Source organism: Aethina tumida, chromosome 7 (genome assembly GCF_024364675.1).
Source record: "Aethina tumida isolate Nest 87 chromosome 7, icAetTumi1.1, whole genome shotgun sequence".
Taxonomy (NCBI): Eukaryota; Metazoa; Arthropoda; class Insecta; order Coleoptera; family Nitidulidae; genus Aethina; species Aethina tumida.
The window spans coordinates 1,605,305-1,627,626 of NC_065441.1; the positions used below are offsets into that span (position 1 = coordinate 1,605,305).

Consider the following 22,322-nt stretch of genomic DNA (forward strand, 5'->3'; position numbering starts at 1 on the left):
TTAGGGGTATCGAAAATACTAATTATTTAACTAAAACTAGTTATGTGAAAGTACTGTTAAATTAAAAAGGGAATGTTTCATTATATCTATTTATTAACAAAATTAAGCCACAATTTCCAAGAATAAAAACATAATCTTGTTTATTTATCAATATATTATTTATTCTACACAAATTCAATAATTATTTTGTACTTATATTAATAAAAAGGATACACTTTTTTACTCCCCAAAATATCAGTACTAAAAATGTATGCTTTATTAAAATTACTTATATTTACACATTTAAATCCATAATTATGAATTCCGTTTTACATAAAATACTATATACATTCCAATTTATATTAAAACTTTAAATAATTAACACCAAGATTCTTCTTTTATTATCATATCATAAAAATCATCTGTTTCACCCCCATATAAAAACCTACAATAAAACAATTATTAACTGTAGTATTTTTATTGTTGTCAGACTTACTGGTAAACTTTCTGTTCGTTTGGTACTTTTCTCATCTTTTTCTTCTTGTAATAATACCTTAAATATTGAAAAGACAGTTAATATATAAGTAATGTTTGGACACAATTAACAAGAAAAAAATATAGATGGTGAAAAATAAGTTTTAACATCATTGTAATATGTTAACAAATAAACAAATGACAAAGGTCGAATTTACCTGAATGATCTGGACATCTTGTCATAGTTCATGTTCTTGAAATTCTTCCTGTGCCCCCATAAGTTGGCGATTTTTGCTGTGTCCTCTATTTTGAATATTCCATGCGTCTTGTCCTTCCATACGATGTAAGGACGATATTTCCGTTGCGGATCGTTTAGCAATATGTGCAGGAAATCCCACAGCTTTATTGAATCACCACCTGCAAAATTACGTCCGAAATATTACCCAATTCACGACAATTGTCAAAGCGTCACTATTCCTAATACTATTTAATAAAAGGATACATTTTAAAAAGGATACATCGTTGCATTTATAATGGTAAAAAGTCGTCGAAAACGCCCAGAATTTTGTTGTTTCCTGTCCAACAGGAAATTGTCGGTCGAAATTAGGTTAGGTTCGTGCTTATCGATTAATAAACGTGGAAAGAACTGACAAAAGTGTTTGATTTCACCGCTTTCTCCTCAAGTTCTTTGAGATGTAAACAAATTAACGGGGAGAAGTGAAAGTGACGTATAATTTAAAAAATACGTATTTGCAATTATTCTATTCACTCGCCATCTGCCGTTGAAGTCTCCTATGAAGTGTAATTTTCGTGAACGCGATCTATGCGCAAGGTGCTGAAACTTTCTCATACTGAATAAAGAAATCTGGACTTCTGAGTTGTCAAATATCTTTGCTTACTTAACCTCAAAAGTAGAAAATTAATTAAAACCCTTGTAAATTAAATTAATATATAAAAATGACTCTGTATCACTTCGGAAATTGTATAGCGCTAATTTACGTGCCATATTACCTGACTTATAAAAGTGCCGGATTGTAAGTTACCATTTTAAAAAACCATTTTGTTAGTTACTGAATTTGTACTTTTAGATCTGAATACGGAGCCTTTTGGAAATGCTTCCAAGCAGGAATGATATACGTATTCACCCAATTAGCCAAAATGTTGGTTTTGGCCACGTTTTTCCCCGATAACGTGGGCGATTTCGGCAACGATCTCATAGGTGTAAGTACCTACATATAATTAGCCACATTTCAACAGTTCTTACTTAATTTTTGTCGCAGGAATTCTTGAAGTCGACCGTCGATTTAGCTGACTTGATCGGCATTTACGTTGTGCTGGCAGGAATCCCCGGAAAAGGCCACAGCAAAGTCCTAACAGCAGGCATAGGTTGGGCCACAGCTGAAGTAATCCTTTCCAGAGCTGTGCTTTTGTGGGTTGGTGCAAGAGGAGCTGAATTCGACTGGAAATACATTCAGAAGTGTCTTGAATCTAACATTTCTTTAGTACAACATATTGTAACAGCTACATTGGTTTGGTTGTGGTCAAGGCATGACTTGAAGAGCAACCTGAAAACAGTGGTCACTGTTTTGTTGGTGTTTTCTTCTTATAAACCACTGTTTTTGGACCTCTTGATCAAGGCTATTTTGGCTGGACCATGGACTGGCTTGTTTATTAAAGCTCTGGTTACTGGTGTTACAGGTTTTCTTACTTTAATTATTTATGCAGGACTTGCTCAAGTGATTGGTATATTTTAAGTATTTTATTTATTACATTTTAGTCTTGAATAGTGTTTGTTATATTATGAACTTTTCACCTGTAAAAAGTTTTGTATCATTGATCATTATTTATAATAATTTGTTTAATAACTGTTTTTTTTCTTGAATAAATAAGTTATTCATAATTGCTATGGACTTCTTTGTGACAATATAGATTAAAGGTAGTAATTTCAAAAGAACAACTCCATAAAAAATTTACAATCTTTATTAGCTAGAAGTTAATAAATATGATAATAAAATAATCTCATTTTACATTTGTTTATGAACTAAACAAATATTTTATATAACGACATATTTTTTACATTGATAACAGACTTGTCATTTATATCTATTTCATACTAAATACAAAGACAAAATTAACACAGAATTCTTCACAGAATTAAAGCCTGGCCAATAAGAATTTGTTTTAAAAGAAAAAAGAAGTTGAAATGAATTTTGATTACATTTTTGCCGTTCTGTGAATATTTATCGTATTTAATTAGCTAATAAGTTTTAAATTATCAATCATTGTCACACTTTCGAATGTTTCTCAAACATCACAGACGCACTCATCACAGAACAACAAACCCTAAAAAACATGAAATTGTACCAGGTTTTATTCTGGACCGTTCGTTGTATGTATTAACGTTCTCTAACGTCCAAATGTCCAATTCCAAAAACGGCGGGGGCAAAATAAAACATGGCGATTAAGAAGTAGAACATCCGGCCGGATTTCCGTCGTTCTCCTCATCATCATCGTCATCATGTGAGCTCGAATTTCCTGATGAATCCCCAGAACTACTATCCATCAGTTGAGCCAGCAGATTGCTAGCATTGCCTTCATCCTGTGCCATTCGCTGAATGAAAATTATTATTTGTATTGTATAGTTTATGGTCTCAACTTACCCGGAAACGGTTTAGGTGCAAGTGCCGCCACAGCATCCATAGCATCCTAGATTCGAGCACCTCGTTGCCGGAACCGCCGCCCGACGTCCACAGTACCCTCGATCTCGTGTTGTCCATCACGCATTGCGGCAACTGTTTCATCTCCGGCTCCTGTTCGCTGCTTGGCACCCACACTTTTACGTCGTAGTCGAGGCCGCTAGTGCAGATGTAGGGTAGTTGCGGATGCGGCTCCAAAACGTTCACCTTGTCAATAAAATCATTAATAAATTAGTAACAAAAGTTATTACAAAATCAGTACCACTCCGCTGTTGTCGGCGAACATCCACTGCACTATCGCCTCTGTGTTCCTCTCCCAAAAGAACACGTTGCCGCAATCTGAACCGCTAACAATAAACTCGGACTTCGGTCCAAAAAAGTTAACACCTTTGATGGTGGCGCCGTTCCTGTGGCCCTGATAACGATGCATGTAAGTACCACGCTTGCTAGCGTTTACGTCGAACAGATAAATGTCTGCATCGTTATATGAGGCAAGTATTTCAGAACCATCATGGTTGTATACTGCGCATGTCACGTGGAGGCTACCGAACTCATGACTGTCGGACTAAAAAATTAAATTTATAAGTGTTCAACCAAAAAACTCGTATATATACTAACCCCTTCAAAAGGATAATACCGGCCCAGAGTTTGATCCGTTTTTCTCATGTCGTACGTGCGGACCATGTGATGTCTACCGCCGACCACAAACTCGTTGGTGCGCAAAGGATGACTATGGATGCTATAAAGGGCCACCTCCCGTTCGCTCTCTTTGACGTTCACAACTTTGGTAGGTTTCTGACGACGCACGTCGTGACTGAGGACCAAACCGTCTTCCCCCGCGCTCATGAACACCTGCGGCTGATCCTTGAGCACAGTCAATTTGTGGCAGGGGCCGCGATGCGAGCCCATCTTGCGATTTTCACGCACGCCTTCTTCGCGTGCCACCCTTACAAGACGAATCTGAAACACCAAATTAAAACAAAACCTAAACTACTATTAATATCGGTACTTGTCCGTCTCTGGCGCAGGTTGCAATGTGTAAATCGCCGGTCAAGTTCAAAAACCGGCTCTGGAAAACGTTGCCGCGATGCTTGGTGTCGAACTTGAGCATGCACTTGCCGATCTTCCAATCCCATATGCACACCTTTAGATCGTCCGAACCGCTGGCCAGTAGGGAACCGTCCGGGTGAAAGTTTAAGCTGTTGACGCAGCCGTCGTGCTCCTCCAGCTTGTACATGAGCTCTAATCTTTGCACGCTACGTAACGAACCGTAACATCGGCGCTGGAACAGCTCCGAACCCTGTAGCTTCGCTTTGTGTCCCACCTAAAATATTCCTTTAGAAAGAATCTCAAAGTAGGACGTGAATAATTTACTTGTCGGTTGAGCACTTCTTGTATAACAAACCAGTTATGTTTAGGTTTTTTCTTCTTCAAAACAGAACATTCTTCGGACTCGGAATCAATGTCGCTTTCCGATATGATTACGGTCGAATCGGAACTATCTGGACTTGAAGCTGGACGATCTGGCACGTTGTCGGCCTCCATGGGTTCCAATTCCGCAGAGTCCGAATTGCGATCCGATTCCGGGCTGAAAATTTATTAATTATAGTATGTATATCAATAATATTAAATTTCAACTACATTGATAAAGAACTTATTGTTTATATTAAAACATAATTACCTGAATAAACAATGATAAAATTACATTTTAGAAACCACACTCCTATTGTATTATGTATATCATGTATATTATATAAGAAAGGCAAATGGAATTATAAAAATTAAATTAAACAAAAATATTCAGCGATGCAAAAAAAGACAAGAATGTATATAATAAAAAATATAAAAACACATTTACAAACACAAGTAAAATTAATAAACCTGAAAAATATGAAACTTTATAAAACCACAGAGACACAACCTGTGATAAAACTTAATCAAAAGTGAAACAATGCAAATGCCTGATTGGACAAGCGAGACTTGTGCCAACAAACATTGGCCCCAGTCCAGACATACGAACAACAAAAAGAACTGCTCACACTGATTAAAAGAATCCTAATAATGTTTACTTCTACCTGTCTTCATCGTTGTTGGCCTCCTGCGTTCTCGTCCTGTAGTTCCTGTATTTGGAATTCCTGCTCCGTGGGAAACCGCTGTCCACGCTGGTGCTGGCCGACTCCTGTTCCGTATTGTTCGACGAACTGGAGGACTCCTCCGATTTCTCCTCAGTCTTCATGCGTTTCGCGTTATCGTTGCTGTCCCCCGCGCCCTGGTCATCGTCATGTTGCTTCTCGTTGTTACCCTCATCCATGTTTAATCTAAAAATACACAAATAAGACGTAATTCGCCGGATTGTCGGCGTTTCGGTACACGTACCGTGCAAACTCGCCGCTCGACACCGTACAATCGCTCTGATTGTCTTTTGGTCAGAACGATTGCATTTCAATCAGAACGAGAACCGTTTGCGATTAACCGAACAGCAGGCATGTCATATGGAAGTGTCAACACTATCGTTTATCAACACATCAAATGCCAATGCCAGTGGTTATTATTGCGAGCGGACTGATCACGAATTATACCATTCACTATCAACAGTTAATACGCATACCTTGGTAATTAACGAACTGTTTTTTTAACCAATATTCATTGCACTGGATTTTTAGTTATTTTCTCTCGGATAGACAACTACAATTACACAATTTTAGCATTTTTTTCTAAATATCATGTGCAGGTTTGTAGATTGCTGCTGCGCGAAATGATTAGTTTAGCTGTCATACGTTAGGAGTCGCTGCTTATATTTTTATAATTTAATAATATTATAAAATAAGTGATAATTTAAAACATCCAAATTTAAATTATAAAATAAATACTTTAAATAGTTTTCCGTGGAGATTTTGAAAAAATATTTGTCTCACTTATGGATGTCACTATATAAACAATAATAGTAATTAAATAAATATATAGAAGTTAAATAAAAAAAAAATAATAAATACAATTTAATTTGGGTTTAGTTTTATTGATTTCCAAGGAGGTTTTAATGAGTGATTTTTAAATTACACCATTAATTAAAATATAAAATTTCAAAACTCTTCAGCAATAATTCGAATCTCAACAAGTCAATTAAAAAGTCACTATTAAAAGCTCTCCTTTTAGATGTATTAACTATTTTTAGATTAAGGATAGTTATTAGTAGTTAATTTGAATAAGCCAACACCGATAAGAACTCATCTCTTAATTAAGAAGTAAACTGTATAAAACTAACACCAGTGAGTTTTTAATTTCATCATTTCTATGTGATGGGTTCATTGCAAGAGTCTTTTATTGTTACGACACGTATTTATGAATTATTCAACAATCAATTTAAGTTTATCCATCACTTTTGATTTAATTGAGCTTGTAAGGGCACAAATGGAATAACGAGTGTTATCTTCTAAAGGTCCGGACTTGAACCGTCGCGTCTCCAATAGACAGGAAATGGATTGAAGATAAGATAATCCTTAGAATTAGAAGAAGACAATATTTTTTTGACTGTGTATAGAACGGAAACATTATTAACAATTATTTAGTATCGACCAGTAAGTAACCTTATCGTATCTTCATTTGTCTAGGTCTGGGACTGAGTGACTGAATGAAGGCATCAGATAAAATGAAGTGCACTTTTACGGTTGTAGTTGTGCATAAAATGGTTGAGGAAAAGGGGAAAAGGTTGAGGAGTCGGAGGCAGCATCCAGGTTGCGGGGCACGGCTCGAGCCGCGGCCACCGAAGCCGCCGTCATGCGCGCAGCCACTTGGCCTAGTAACCGCACCAGACGACCGAATCCGTCGTCGGATCAACAGCCCAGTCGCTCGCTCGAAATCGGACCGAATAGACACCGTGTGCCTCTCACCGACACCCATCACACACACACATACACACACACAACAAACATTGAATAGGATTTAATTGGGAAACGGACAATCCGGGGGGGCGGAACGATGTGCTGGCCGCGAAAGGGGCGCGGGAGCGGTGAAAAAACGCGAATCGATTGACGGGGACCGGAATGACAGTCTGGCCGTTACGGCGGTCGTAAGTTACGTTTGGGATTTGTCGGACGATGTGTCGCGTTTGTGGGTCGACGTGCTAAGGCGATGGCAAGCGGCGGTGGCAGCAGGACGGGCCCGCAGGCCCAGCAGAACGCGGTCTCCCTCAAGCCCATCGAGGTGCCGCAGCCTCTCGTCAACGGCGAGAAGTTCATCAAATGGGACGAGGTACGAAACCAATCTTTTCCCGTCAACAGCCAAAAACATTCCATACTTTTACTCTACACCCAGCTATTATTTTGTATTGCATTTTGTAATACCTGGTGCACGCGATTACGGTTTAATAACGACCTTCGCCGACGACCAACAACAACAATCTTATTGTGCATCGATGATCTAATGATTATGTTTGCGTTTAATCGTGTCCATTGTTCTTTTTAGAGGGAGGATTCGGAATCGGTGGCCGTTTTAATCGTCCCTTTGAAAAATCAATAAAACATTTTGGCGCCCAACGTTGCAATGAAAAATTCGCACTTGTTGATGGTAGATCCTGTTGAAAACTTGTCCTCAATGTCCTTACAACCTGTGTTTTCTTTCTGCCTTTGACATTTTTACATCGTACACATTCTAAACCGGTGAATAAATGCGGAAAGCTTTCCGGAATTATCATGTAGTTGTTCATATTTTTATCTACTTGTTACTTTCATTAACACCTAACACAAACAATTCTATAAAGGTTACTCTTTTATTGATTTCTCTATAATTAAACAAACTAAATGCAGACTATGTGGTTGCCATCAATTATAAAACTCCTCATATGGTAATTTAAACAATGTAGCACATTTAATGAGTAATAAATTGTATTGATTTCGAACTTTTATTGCACTGTTAAACAAACCAACTAGAAATATTTACAATGAAATTATCACAGATTGTGCAATAATCTATGAAATGAATTTACAATTTTGGCGTCTTTTGTATTAATCACATGTAACTTGTGTGAAGTTTATCAGTTCACATACAAAGAACGTTGAGAAATATTGATGTAATCGTTTAATCTCGAAAAATAAAATAACTAAACATACTCACGTTGATAAATCTCAGTAAATATGTAAATTGTGAAGCATAAAAATAAATTTTATTAACGTTTAGTTCCATTTATTAAATTATTATTTTAAACATAAATCACTACAGAAAATAATCAGTTGGAATTCTTAGGTCCTGATAAATTACTTTATGAACCTATTTACTGATAAGGTCGATTGTTCTAAACTATTTTTAATAGCTAAAGTTAAATTGAAATTTTAAGAAATGGATGATTAAGAATATAAAAAACTATATCTAGAACCGTTGTAAAGTTTATCGTAATTTCAAGGTTAATATTGACCAGGATATTTATAAAATAATTGCAGTGTAAAAAACAGTTAACGATGTACGTTGATATTAAATAAAACATTCCTTAAAAAATAATCAAAATTTTAGGGTTTCATTTATTGAATTTAAAAATAATGTTGTTAATTAAGTTAATTTATAGTATACTGTGAGGAAGTTTTGTTTGGCATGTTTAGTTTAGTTTAAAAATTATACATTGTAAAAATTTTACCGCAGTTTATTAGTTTGCGCACCAAATAAATCCCGAAACATTCGAGTATGCTGAAAAACAAATTAATTATCCAGTTAAAAGCTTCACGATAACTATCCAAGTTCCCTTTAGTTGGCAACAAACTTTGAAACTTAAATAATGAATGTATTTTGTAAGGAAAAATAAGCGAAGAAATCGAATCCATTGATGCCGAACGAATTCCCATTGATTAAAGCATAACTTTCACCGTGTGGCATCCATAAAAACGCCATTAGACCGCATAAAAGGCACGCGATAAATGCATCCGGATTTCAACCCAAAACCTTCAACCCATTTACTCGAACCATCGGCGAATCCATTTACATAATTAAAACGATGTTTTCCAGACAATTTTCCTACTTTCACCGCCAGTCCGGGTGTAATATTAAAATTGCGGGGATGTTAAACACGAATCGACCCTATTCTTCCAGAGGGATGCTTTTCAATTACCGATAAGAATTGATTCGAGTGCTCAAACTATTTTTGCTCGTGTGTGTTTTAAGAGTGGGCACACTTTGCGGACACACAACGTTGTTTGACAAACACAAATATGATTGTATTGTAGCGTATTTATAAAACATTAACGTGTCGACGTCTGGCATGTTTGTATTTCCGTTTTTCCAAAAAAAAAAAACCAGATGTTGGCGTTTGTTGGTTTTATTAATTGCACTCATGGTCGCGTACAATCGGGCATAACAAGCCGAAAAACTGAAATGTACCGCGTAATACAAATCTAAAAATTATGCAAATGGAAATTTAAAACAACACAACAACGATTTTATCATCCCACAAGTAAAACGTCAACCGTCCTTGACACTGAACCGAGTGCGTTTTTGATAAAACACCGACTTGTCCGACGAAGAACGGGCGCAGCATTTTCAAAACCGTTCAATAACACGACTTTCACTATTTCACACATCGACGAAAAACCACGCCGTTTGAATTTAAAACGCTCGGAAATTAACCTTGCGTTTTGTTACTATCAAAATATTTAATTTAACTTGTGTGAATGATTAATTATTAATTTTAGATTCTGATTGTTGGAACAAATAATTACGTTAAAGGCTAAAAATTAATCAAACAGAAACTAACCTTTCTTAAGTTAATCTCCTCTAACCCAAAACAAAACGGATTTGAAATTTCCACCGCTTAAAAAAACTATTATTATTATCACGTAACATAAATTTCCGACAAAACTTCAGTTACTCGAGTTGAGTCCATTAAATCCGAACGTTTATGTTAAAGCTGTGTTTATTTTTAAACTTGCATCACGCTCATTGTTTTATTTTTTAACATTCGTATAAATACAACCGTGTTTTATTTTTGTTGTAATCTCCACGTCCGAAATTCCACAGATAATTTCCAATCGATGACAATAATAAAGTTGTGGGTGAAGTCGAAAAACACCCAAGAAAAGTGGCATATTTCGTGCACCGCTTGTTTGTTGGTCTTTCTGTTGGTTTACATTAAAACCGGCATAGATTTATTTTTACATAAACCATAAAACGAGATGTCGCAAATGATTTGGCTTTGCTAAAAATAATCTCATCAAACTTCCCAGTAGTCACACTTTAAAAATAAAAAAAATCCTTGTTGGTTGTCTCAGCAGTAAATTACAAAAATCTGCGGTGACACCTGGTGATTTTTAAAAAGAACTAGGCGCAAAATTCTGTTTTCCAAAAAAATGTGGCCATCGAGAAAACGTGATTCACGTTTGTTAGGTATTCTGTGTTGGAATAACTGTGCGAAAAATAATCTCATCAAACTTTCCGGTCACACTTTAAAAATAAAAAAGGTCCTTGTTGGTTGTCCCAGCAGTAAAGTACAAAAATCTGCGGTGACATCTGGTGATTTTTAAAACGAACTAAGCGAAAAATACTTTTCCAAAAAAATGTGACCATCGAGAAAACGTGATTCACGTTTATGTTAGATTCTTTGTTGGAATAACTGTGTATCAACGTTCGCAGAAGTCCAGAAATAGACGTACATTATGTTAAAGCAAACACGAATCAATCAATCACCGCCTGGGAGAAAAAAAAGCGTAATTGTTCATCACGAAACAATTTAAATTATCCTTGATTCATATCGAACTATTACTGTGGGAAAGCAATTGTTTACGAGGAAGTGTGTGTGTGATAAGAAATTGGCACAGTTCGCCGCAAAACGATAAAGAGTTGTGGGTGTCGATTAATTGGTCAGCCTGTTGGAAGAAATCAGGGGAGGAACGATTCGATAATAAACCCGTAATTAAAATGTTGAGATTATTTTTGTACTACGTTTACGTCACGATAAAATCGATGTGTCAACTATTTATTTGGATGTAATTAAATCGCGGCCGTTTCCTTCCTTTGCGGGAAAAATGGACGTAAACTATATAGATGTATTTCTAAACTATTTGTCCTCATTAAATACGCATTAGTTTAGTAAAGTGATTTTTATTTTAAACCTGTTACCTTCATTAAAACTAAAGAATTATTAACTGACTCTTTTTAAATCACTTTTTACTGATAACTTCTAACTATTAATTGGAAAATTATTAGAAATTCAATTTTTCAAGACAATAAAGTCTCTTATCTTTAATAATTATTCTTGTAATCGTTTGAATGCACAGCTAAATTTATAGATTCTCGAATGGACATTTGAGACTTTAGTTCTTACTGATTATTGGGTTGAGGAATAATCAAATCCACTTAAAAATTACTGTTATTTTCTTCAGGGGACGTTAACGTTTCTGTACCTTTAACCCTAACCTAACCTAATCTTCCGATAGAACAGGAGACTGTTTATTATTGAATTTTGATTAAGATTGTTCATTTGTGTATTTTGTTTCTATTAATACCTTTGGTGTGTATGAGTCAAAAGTAGCAGTCACAATGTTGACTCTCAAGTGATCTCCAATATATAGTAGATCACGAAAGGGAACAAAAAACTTGAATAATTTAAACAGATACTTTTACTTGTGGATAGTTTTAGTGCAGCATTTTATTCCTAATCAATAACAAAAATGTACACAAAATAATAGAACAATTTTACACACAAAAGATCATACTCAACAGAGTATAGGAAAGGTAAATTGAAGTCATCCTTTTCCACAGTACATTCTTTTAGTTTAATGAATGCAAACAATTCGGTATACTTTTGAGAGGTCCAGATTTCTTATGGGGTCGTTTCTTGTTGAATAAAGTTATTGTCGTTTTCTTCCTCGGACGTTTATGTTTCTGTACCACCTTCCGACGGCACAGGAGACTGTTTATTGTTGAATTTAAACTAGGATATGTTCATTTGTGTATGTTATTCCTATTAACATAATATACATGTACGAATAAAAAATAGTCATTGTGATTCTCTCCAATTCATTAATTAGTATGCCAAACTTTAGAAGAAGGGATTTATTTTGATCTCTCAAGCAATATCCATTGTATGCTTGATATGCCCTTATCACAAAGTCAAAAAAGGTGTTCTACTTTATTTCAAAGTGTATTTGCTACACGTCAACAAAAAATACTTGAATGTTTTAAATAATTACTGCTGCTTGTGGATGATTTTAATTGTAATCAGTGCCAAAAATCTACACAAAATAATAGAACAATTTTACTCACGAAAGCTCAATAACATACTGAGTCGGGCAAGGTAGAGGTAGATAGAAAGTAATATGGGTCTAGGGACGGATTAAGCAGCTATAAGAAGGTTGGTCGAATCATGGGTAATTCTGGCTAATTAGATTTTGATTTTAGGCCTGAAATTACTATTTTGACCTCAAATGATATTTTCATTTCTTTACTAATGACTAAATTCAATATAAAAGTTAGAGGTGTCAGATGAAATCTGATGGCATTTTTAAAATTATAATTAAAAATATCTTAAACCAGTTTTCTGTTTTCCGGGACAGAAAAAAAATTATTTCGTTGTTTTATGATATCAGAGTGATTCATCTGAATAAGTCAGATGAATCACTCTGATATCATAAAAAATATTCAGGAGAACGAAAGAAGGTATTATATTAAAATTTTTTTAACTATTATAACTGAATTTTAACTACTTTTTTAATATTTTTTGAACAACATTTCATTTCCGGTTTCCCTGAAAGTGATATTAATTTTGTTTTCAATGGAATAGACTGTATAATTTTGTATTTTTAAATTTTACTTGTAATTGCAAATAAAATGGACATATGATGTGCTTTATCTAAAAAGTATTGAGCATTTTTTTTCAAAAATTTTGACAGATTGAACAAAAATGTTTGTAGAACTACTAATTTTTATGTTAGATATGTTTCTCTAAATGCGAACGAAATTTATCACACTGTGAAAAGTAATGTGTAAAAGGTTCTACCAACTTTTATAAATGAGTACAAAAGAGCTGTTAATTAATTTAAGCTACTAGAGGCTTTCTAATTAGACAAACATTATATTCTGTGGATTAAAACTTTAATTATAAATTTTAAATAAAACTGTGTCATTTTAATTTCATAATGTTGCCATGTTTTTATGATGTTTTGGTATTGAATGTCTTTAAACCGTAATACCATAGAGTATAAATGTGCCTTTTAAATTACTTTATTAATTCATTGACATATCCTGCAATTATTGATGATAATAAACTTTACCTTACCATAAAGTAGTAAAAAAAATCTGTAGTTTTAGTTGTAGTTGTATATTCCTGAATGAGTAAGGTGAATCACCCTTGCCAAATAGTAAATAACGTTTTTTTAAGTTTGATTGATTTGATGTTATATGATACACCCACATGATGTATTTTTTTCAAACTTTTTTATAAATACGTTTTTCTAAATGTGAACGAAATTTCCCACACTGTGTGGAAAGTAATGTTTAAAAGATTTTACCAAATTTTATAAATTTTTCATCAAATTACTTACTATTACAAAAACCGGCAAAAATTAAACGTTAATACATTTTATATTTTAACGAAACAACCCGCTCATTCTTACTTTCAGACAATCAAATAAGAAATGAAAAATCATTCCGATTAGTCCGGGCATCCCCCACGGGATGTTAATAATTTCGGTCGCGGTTGCAAAACGTAATTACCGACGTGAGTTAAGAAAAAGAAGATAAATCGCCGAGTTGTCCACACAATTGACCTCCTTCTTTCCTCCGGGACATCTAAATTTGCCTCCGCCAATAAAATTGACACGGGCGACTCGTCGAATGGATGTTGCGGCCTTGACGCGCGCCCCTTCGACCTTTATAAATCACCCCCGCCAACGGAAAAACGCGTGTCTTTTCGCCCAAGTCCTTCAAATGTCACTCCAATCGAACCTGGACGTTATTCCTATCTGGGTTAATGAAAATTCAACGTCGAACTCTTCCTGATCATATTTTTAGGCTTGTTAGTATTAACGTCTTTGTTGGAGACGGTGGTTGTCGTAGTACTAATTGGTCGGTAGTTACATGAGTAAAATCAGATTTGTAATTGTTGTAGCGTTAATTAGTCGCCGTTGTTGCGTTATTGGTGGATTAGACCGTAGATACAATTAGCTTTTATTCGCACAGGAACACTTTGCTTAAAACTAATTACACGTCAATTAGTGACGTCGCAGAATGGTTGAAAATTACCGCCCCAGGTACTCTACACTGTTGAACGTGTTACAGTTTCAAATTCACTTAATAGTTTGTCTTTGAATCAGATTATGTCTTTGTTTCGATGCACCGTCCATAAATGAATGGGTAGCGACTTGTTTTATTTATTTGTAAGTGGGTTAATTAAAATTTTATAATGTTGACCGTTGATTTATGCCTCGAAAACTGAAGCCACTGTTGATATTTATTTATGTTTCACATGTATGTAAATATTTCCGCGTTCGAGTTACACAATATAAATTCCGTTGTGCACGTTTTATAATTAGATCAGGTATTTTAGCCGGTCAGATAAACATTGTTTAAAAAAAAATTCAATATTTCGACATGCAGGATATTCGGTGTAATGAATTCGTGGCGCGTAAAAATAGATTAATTGGATGTTGGGACGGATTAAAATTGTTTCGGAGCGCTTTTAACCGTAAAATGGACATAAATATCGGAACAATTATCTTTTATATGCTCATCATTGTGTCAAGCAAGACCAATTTAACACTTAAGACTTGTGACATGTTATGATTCTTCGTTTGAAATATTGCCGGCCACAGTTTTCTTTTATGTTCCATTTCAAATCGGCCGGTTTATTCCGGACATGTTTTATTCGGACTGAAATACGTTGTTCAATTAACTAAAGCTTGAGACGTTGTTTTTACTGTAAAAATCTGACGTTTATCGGAAAACAAATACACAACAGTTCTAACAGAAAACAGTTTTGTAAAATGCAAGGTGATTCACCTGAGCAATTCATCCATGGAAAGCCTGAATAAAAAAAAAACAAAATCTATAATTAAACAGGTTTAATAGAAATAAAACTGAAATACGTAACTTTGGAAATAGAAGGGGAATATTTTGGCCTAAGGTTTGCTTAAGTTGGCTTTCACACATTGGCTAAATTGTTTAAGTAGGCTCTAATCATCTCCACATCTTACATACAATGTCATAGAGTCATGTCCTACGTTATTTTAGTTTGGGGAAGTCCCAGAGAAATGCACACGTTTTTGTGGGGCAAAAAAATGTTGTTAGGTCGATGTTTAATGTTAATCAAATGAGCTCGTGCCGACCTCATTTTTACCTTACCTTGCATATTTATTTTGGAAACTGTCAAACATGTACATTGAAATCATGAAGAGTAATGAGCACTGACGGAAGAAAAAACAAAAGAGCAGCTAATTAATTTAAGCTACTAGAGGCTTTTTAATTAGTCAAACATTATATTCTGTGGATTAAATCCTTAATTATAATTTTTAATTTCATAATGTTTTGGTATTGAATGTCTTTAAACTGTAAGGCCATAGGGTATAATTTATTATACACTGTAGCTATGTTCCTTTTAAATTACTTTCTTATTTTGTTGACATACCCTGTAATTATTGATGATAATAAACTTTACTTTACCATAGAGAATTAAAAGAGAAAATGAAGTTTTAGTTACAGCTATTATGTATATTCCTGTCTTTTTATTTTAATTGATATTTCAATTAAAATCATATTGAATTATTTTTACATCTTCAATTGATTTTTAGATATTTACACAAACAAAAAATTCATTCTTCGTTACAGGTTAACAAAAAAGACACATTAATAGTTTCCTAAAATATGGTATTTGGTGGTATTTTCGTTTATATTTTTCCCTATTTTAAATGATAACATTTTCATATTCATATTTACAGGAATATTATCAAAAATGTACATTTGACAGATGTGTATTGATGAGTAAATATATCCGGAGAGGTCAGTTTGTATATATATTCATAATATTTGTTAAAAATTTCAGATTATTTTCTCTTATACAGGGTGAAAAATATTGATTTGAATTTCTATAGCAATTATAACTTGACTTATAGAAAAAATGACTCACCTGAGTAATTTATCCATAGAAAATCTGAATAAAAAAGAAGATAATTGAAGAGGTTTACACAAAATTAAACTGAAGACTCATCTTTGGAAACAGAAGAGAAATTTTTTTTTGCTAAAGATTGTGTAAGTGGCATTCACACATTGAATAAATTGTTTAAGTAGGCTGTAATCATATCCAAATCTTGCTATGTGCAGTGTCACAGCCTCAAGCCCTACGTTATTTTACTTTGGGGAAGTCCCAGAGAGATACACAGGTTTTTGTGCTGCAAAAAAATGTTGTTAAGTCGATGTTTAATGTTACTCATATGAACTCGTGCCGACCTCATTTTTAAAACAATTTTACCTTACCTTGCATATTTATTTTGAAAATTGTCAAACTACTTAAATAGCCTCTAAATTAAATTAATTAGTAGCTTTGTCAGTAATCATTATTCTTCATGATTTTGATGTAACAAACGAGGCTGTTTAACTAGTCAAACATTATATTCCGTGGATTAAATATTTAATTATAAATTTTAAATAAAACTGTCTCATTTTAATTTCATAATGTCACCATGTTTTTATGTTATTGTGGTATTGAATGGCTTTAAACCGCAATGCCACAGGGTAATAATTTATTATGCACTGTGATAACGTTCTTTTTAAATTACTTTATTATTTTGTTGACATATCCTGTAATTATTGATGAAGTTTATTTACTTTATCATGTAGAATTAAGAGACATATCAATCTAAAGTCTTAGTTTCAGTTGTTACGTATGTTTCCTGATTATTTAATTGATTTTTCAATTTAAACCAAATAAATATTATTTCATTTTGAACTCTACACCTATTACCTTTTGAATTGTTTTTGTACCTTCAATTGTTTTTCAGATATTTAGTTTTTTAAAAAAGTTTTTACACATGAAATGACAAACAAAATTTTCCACAATCAAGACATTCATATTATTCGATAGTATTAAACAAGGTATTTGGTATTTCCATTTATTTTGTGTTCCATCTTAAATGCCAATATTTTTATAAATATTTTATTCCAAATGGAATGATTTAAAATTTTCACACCACTCTCTATAATTAAAATGAATATTCACAAACATATTACCAAGAATGTTGGAAAACTTTTATTGATGATGAATAAAAATATCCAAGGTCAATTTATATGCATTCATATTATTTGTCAAATATAAAATTTCATATTCATGTGATTTACCCGACTTATTTATTAAAAGTTTATGGAGAGCTAAAAATGTTATTGATTTGAAATTACAATTTAATCTGAACTACCATTTTGAACAAAATTCAATCAATTTTGTTACTTTCAATGAAACACAAAGCAAGAAGTTATTATTGGTACTTCCAAATTTTATACGTTCGTTATTCATTTTTTATAATTACTTATAACTACGTACTTGAATATTAAAAATCTTTCGATTGGTATAAGCATTCCCAATATATTATATGTATATTAAAAGTAATTTTACCTAAAGTATAATGTAATGTTATCAGATATATAAACAGGTATAAAGGCATGCTTGGCTGTGGTAGAATTTTACAACTATTGTCTTTTGAATTGATTTTGTATCTTCAGTCGTTTTCTAGATATTTAGATTTTTAAAAGAGTTTTTATAAATGGAATAACAAACAAAAATTTTCCACCATCAAGTCATTAATATTATTCTAAAATATTAAACAAGGTTTCCATTTATTTTTTGTGCCAATATTTTAATATTTTATAAAATTTTCCACCCTATAATTAAAATAAATATTTACAGATATATAATCAAAAATGTTTTATTTGTTATGTGAATAAAAATATCCAAGGTCAATTTGTATGCATTCATATTATTTGTCAAATATAAAATTTCATATTGATGTTTCTAGATTTGCTGTTATTTTCAATGAGACACCCTGTATATTTTTAGATTTTTAAATAATACATAATTCCAAATAAAATGGCTATACCTCAACCCAATTGTTTTTGAGTTATTAATTATTTTCTAAAATTTTTTTTAAGAAGTTATTGTACTCCCAAATTTTATACAGGGTGTTTTTTATTCACTTTTACTACTATTTTCTCTCTTGTAGTTAATATTCATTTTATGTAAAATAATCAATTTTAATTATGCTAAAACATACACATAAATAACGGACACCCTGTATAAAATTTGAGAATACTAATATTGTCTCTTTATAGGATGATCCTTGATTAACTTGTATGTTAAAAAGTTTTCAGCATTAAATTAGTTGACTTTACAGACATTTTAGTGGTCTCAAAACTATTGGATATAGTTATTTGCAGTCACATGGAGAATTTAAAAGTTTCATTAAAAATAATAAAAGTAGTTGAAGGCAAGTTATAATTGTTATAAAAATTTCTTCTCCCTTCTCCATAAATTTCCAATGAATAAGTTAAGTGACTCCTCCTGTAGTTCCCTAAAGGTCACCAATAAATCAGTTATATAGTAATTTTAGAAAATACTAAAAAATACATTAAAATAAAACAATTTTGTTCAATAAATTATATTAAATTGTATGCTTGATATTCTGTGAAGGCAGAAACAGAAACTGGTTGCAAATAAAAACAATTTTAAAGCAAGCATGTATTGTTAAACTTGACACATATTATACGAAAGCCCTTTTAATAAACGTACTAGCTGAACCTATTGTAACATTTTTTATCTTTCTAAACAATAATTAATTGCACACAATAAACTAATCGACAAAGATAATAGCCACTCCAACACATTGTTCGCATCTCGTTATTAATATTAATATTCTGAAACGTTCGAGTGTCTCAACTTTTAACCTTTCGATAATTCGCTCTCGGTGCAATCAATATCTACTTATAATGAGGTATTTCAAAGTTAAAATCACTGCTTTGTTCGAACCTCCGTGTTTTGAATTTTACACAATAAAGCCCGACCAATTAGACACACATACAAATGCAGATTTTGCTTTTTTTAAATAAAAGTACACGGACCCATTCGGAGGGGAGAAAATTAAAAATACCGACAGTTTTCGGGCGTTCGCATAACCTTTCACGCCGACATAATAACGGACCTAACCTTTTGATGTGTCGGCTGCATATTTACTTTGATGAAAAGGAGCCCCGGGTCCTCCATGCCTTTTGTCCCGTTTCGATGCGTTGCACTTTTCGACTGCAGAATTTTCGAAAATACAATAAAACAAAACAAAAAAAATGAGCACACGTGCCCCGATGTATTAGTTGATTAAACTGCGGCAGTGTCTGTAATTTTATTATCGGCACTTTGCAAGTGCATCGGTGCAGCTGAAATGCTCTCTCTGTTGTGCCGGAATCTAATTAAACGTTGTTTATAACTGGGAGTCGGTGCGGGGATCGTTTTTTGGGGGCACGTGCGTCGTTGTTTTCTCAGCAGGAAGCAATTATTGTTTGAAAAGACTAATCGCAATTCGCGGATACAATATGCTCGTTATAACAAATACATTACGCGACGTTTTGAACAATGCGTGATAACGAAGTGGAACCCTGAACGCTGCGAAAGTCGTCCTGAATTGCTGTTGTTGTTAATCAACTCCTATCAGTTCACGTTGAGAGTTTAATAAAACGATTTGCTCTGATTGTGGGAGGAAAATTATCTATTTGAGGTAGAGAAAATTAGAAATTCTTTATAATATTCAACATTTTTTTGTTTTATTTTCATAAGTTTAAAAAAACATTCCTGAAAAAATGAATCATTTTTAATAAAACTAAACTATTAACTAAAAATAAAAGGATTTATATTTATAATGATTTGTTTTTGGAAGGTTACAGCTTAAAAAATTCCTGAAAACATTATAAAATTTTAACAATTCTTTTCTGAAAGATTAATAATGATTTATAATAAAATGATTTACAGTTATTACTATTTGTAATCTACTGAAAAATCAAGAGATTCCGGAAAATGTTAATAAATCTAAATAAGTTTTTCAGTGGAAGATTTTTACTTATTATTTGTTTTCGAAGGTTAAAGAAAACTATATTTCTGAAAATATTGACTAGATTCATAATTAATACTTGTTTATGTATCTTTAATTCTTAAAAATATAATAATTTTTAATAATTTGTTACATGATTATTTAATTTACATTCACAATTATTACTATTTGTTATCCGATGGTTAACAAATGAATGAAAATATTAATAACTTTTTCATTGGAAGATTTACAATTACTGTTTGATTTCACAAGCTTAAAGAAATTTCTGAAAATATTATAATAATTTTTTAGAATTATTTGCTATTTATTTTTATAAATTTAAAAAAACTCAAGAGATTCCTAAAAATAAAGATAGACATTTTAATTTATTACAAGATTATTTAAAATTATTACTATTAGTTTTTAGAAGATTAAAAATTCAAGAGATTCCTGGAAATATTAATAATCTTTAATAATTTGTCACAAGTTGATTTAAAATTATTACTATTAGTTTTTAGAAGATTGAACAGTTTAAGAATTGCTTAATAAAATTTTAATATTTTTTTCACTGGCATACTTATTTTCCTACTTGTTTTTAGAAGCCTAAAGAAAACCTAAGAAATTCCTGTAAATATTAATAATTTTTAATAATTATTCGCAGGAAGATTTACAAATTGTTTTTAGAAATTTAAAGAAAACTTGGAAATTCCTAAAAATATTAATAATCTTTAAAAATTGATTGATTGAATATTTGTTCATTTTAAATTATTACTATTTCTTTTTAGAAGGCTAAAAATTCAAAAAATTCTTGAAAATACTAATAATCTTTAATATTTTGTCACAAGTTGATTTAAAATTAGTACTATTAATTTTTATAAGGTTGAAAAGTTTAAAATATTCTTTGAAATATTAATAAATCTTAATATTTTTTTCACTAAAAAACTTAATAATTACTGCTTGTTTTCAGAAACCTAAAGATAACTTAAGAAATTCCTGAAAATTTTAATAATTTTTAATAATTGTTCACAAGTTCATTTAAAATTATTACTTGTTTTTAGAAGGTAGAAATATTAATGTATCTCAATAATTTTTTCACTGGAAGACTTACAATTACTATTTGTTTTCAGGTTAAAGAAAATTCAAGAAATTCTCGGAAATATTAATATTTAACTCAAGATATGACATTATTATTTGTTTTTATAAGGTTAAAATCTCTAGAAATTCCCGAAAATATAACAATCTTTAATAATTTGTCACAAGCTTATTCAAAATTATTACTATTAGTTTTCAGAAGGTTAAAAAACTCAAAAGAAGATATAGGTAGATAGATAGATAGAAAATATTAATAATTGTAAGTACTTTTTTCACTGAAACATTTATAATTACTAAGAAGAAGCTTAAAGAAAACTTAAGAAATTCCTGAAAATATTAATAATTTTTATAATTATTAACAAAATTTACTTAATGTTTTCATAAGTAAAGAAATATTCCTGACACTATTAATAATTTTTAATATTTTTTTATAAGAGGATGTACTCTTACTATTTGTGTTAAGAAACTTTTTTAAAAAATATGAAACGTTTAGAATTATTGTACTTTTATATTTTGTTATGTTCGTACCCGGAAATTGAAAATAAAAATGTAACGTTAAAGTGCATTTTCTCCTTCGATAAGGGTGGAAAATATTATCAACATTTATCAGTTATAGTCGATGATGTGCTGCTTTTGACATTTCATTATAAATTGATGACGGCTAAATTGAAAATATTGATTAAAAAGGCATTTTTATTTATCGGTCGGTTTTTGGTCGATTGGAAAAAAATGACACAACTTGGAGTCAATCCAAATCATTTCCTTTTCTCTCCGTTCGGTTGAAACGATTTTTCTAACACTAATGGAAATTGTACTTCTTCAAATCAGTCTTAACGTCCGCCATAAAACAAAATTGTTATCGTAATAACAATTTGACATAAGAGTCGATAAAGTAGGTATCCTACATCATATCCTCAACGCGTTTACATTAGAACAATTTAAAACTGGAGACCCGCAGGCGAACAAAAGAAAAACGAGCTAATTACCGCAACTGAAAGAGTGCAAAAGTGTCGTCGGGGTGGCGAAGTGGCCTCGCGCGAGACGCCACTCC

At 32.2% G+C, this 22,322-nt stretch overlaps 3 protein-coding genes and 1 long non-coding RNA gene across 8 annotated transcripts in view; 2 read left to right on the plus strand and 2 right to left on the minus strand.

Moving 5' to 3' along the window:
- Positions 1-234: 234 nt before the first annotated feature.
- On the minus strand, positions 235-1,192 carry LOC109606492 (uncharacterized). The gene is made up of 3 exons (XR_002192088.2): positions 672-1,192; positions 476-532; positions 235-424 (listed from the first exon to the last, which is right to left on the minus strand). It is a non-coding gene; the product is annotated as an uncharacterized LOC109606492 (long non-coding RNA).
- A 135-nt stretch (positions 1,193-1,327) lies between these two features.
- LOC109606491 (transmembrane protein 147) lies at positions 1,328-2,353 on the plus strand. The gene is made up of 3 exons (XM_020023038.2): positions 1,328-1,487; positions 1,542-1,674; positions 1,734-2,353. The coding sequence occupies exons 1-3, from the start codon at positions 1,411-1,413 to the stop codon at positions 2,205-2,207; spliced, it is 684 nt and encodes a 227-aa protein (XP_019878597.2). The 5' UTR covers positions 1,328-1,410; the 3' UTR covers positions 2,208-2,353.
- A 64-nt stretch (positions 2,354-2,417) lies between these two features.
- Positions 2,418-5,895, minus strand: LOC109603663 (DDB1- and CUL4-associated factor 8-like). 3 transcript variants are annotated; one of them, XM_049969910.1, is made up of 8 exons: positions 5,758-5,895; positions 5,225-5,467; positions 4,524-4,737; positions 4,159-4,473; positions 3,768-4,109; positions 3,412-3,714; positions 3,114-3,356; positions 2,418-3,064 (listed from the first exon to the last, which is right to left on the minus strand). In XM_049969910.1, exons 2-8 carry the CDS (start codon positions 5,458-5,460, stop codon positions 2,915-2,917), a joined length of 1,803 nt encoding a protein of 600 aa, XP_049825867.1. In that variant the 5' UTR covers positions 5,461-5,467; positions 5,758-5,895; the 3' UTR covers positions 2,418-2,914. The 3 variants fall into 3 exon arrangements, with proteins under 3 accessions (XP_049825867.1, XP_019875716.1, XP_019875715.1); XM_020020157.2 differs by lacking the exon at positions 5,758-5,895 and adding an exon at positions 5,526-5,743 and having other exon boundaries at positions 2,418-3,052; XM_020020156.2 differs by lacking the exon at positions 5,758-5,895 and adding an exon at positions 5,526-5,740.
- A 991-nt stretch (positions 5,896-6,886) lies between these two features.
- LOC109606177 (1-phosphatidylinositol 4,5-bisphosphate phosphodiesterase classes I and II-like) overlaps positions 6,887-22,322 on the plus strand; it is a 40,448-nt gene continuing 25,012 nt past the window's right edge. For 2 of the 3 annotated variants that reach the window (XR_007548742.1, XM_049970239.1), the window contains exon 1: positions 6,887-7,397. Coding sequence is in view for 2 of the 3 variants with exons in the window: in XM_049970239.1 (XP_049826196.1) it covers positions 7,278-7,397 (120 nt within the window). In the remaining variant the exon portion in view is untranslated. The remainder of the gene's footprint in view (positions 7,398-22,322) is intronic. The other variant, XM_049970240.1, reaches the window with a different exon arrangement.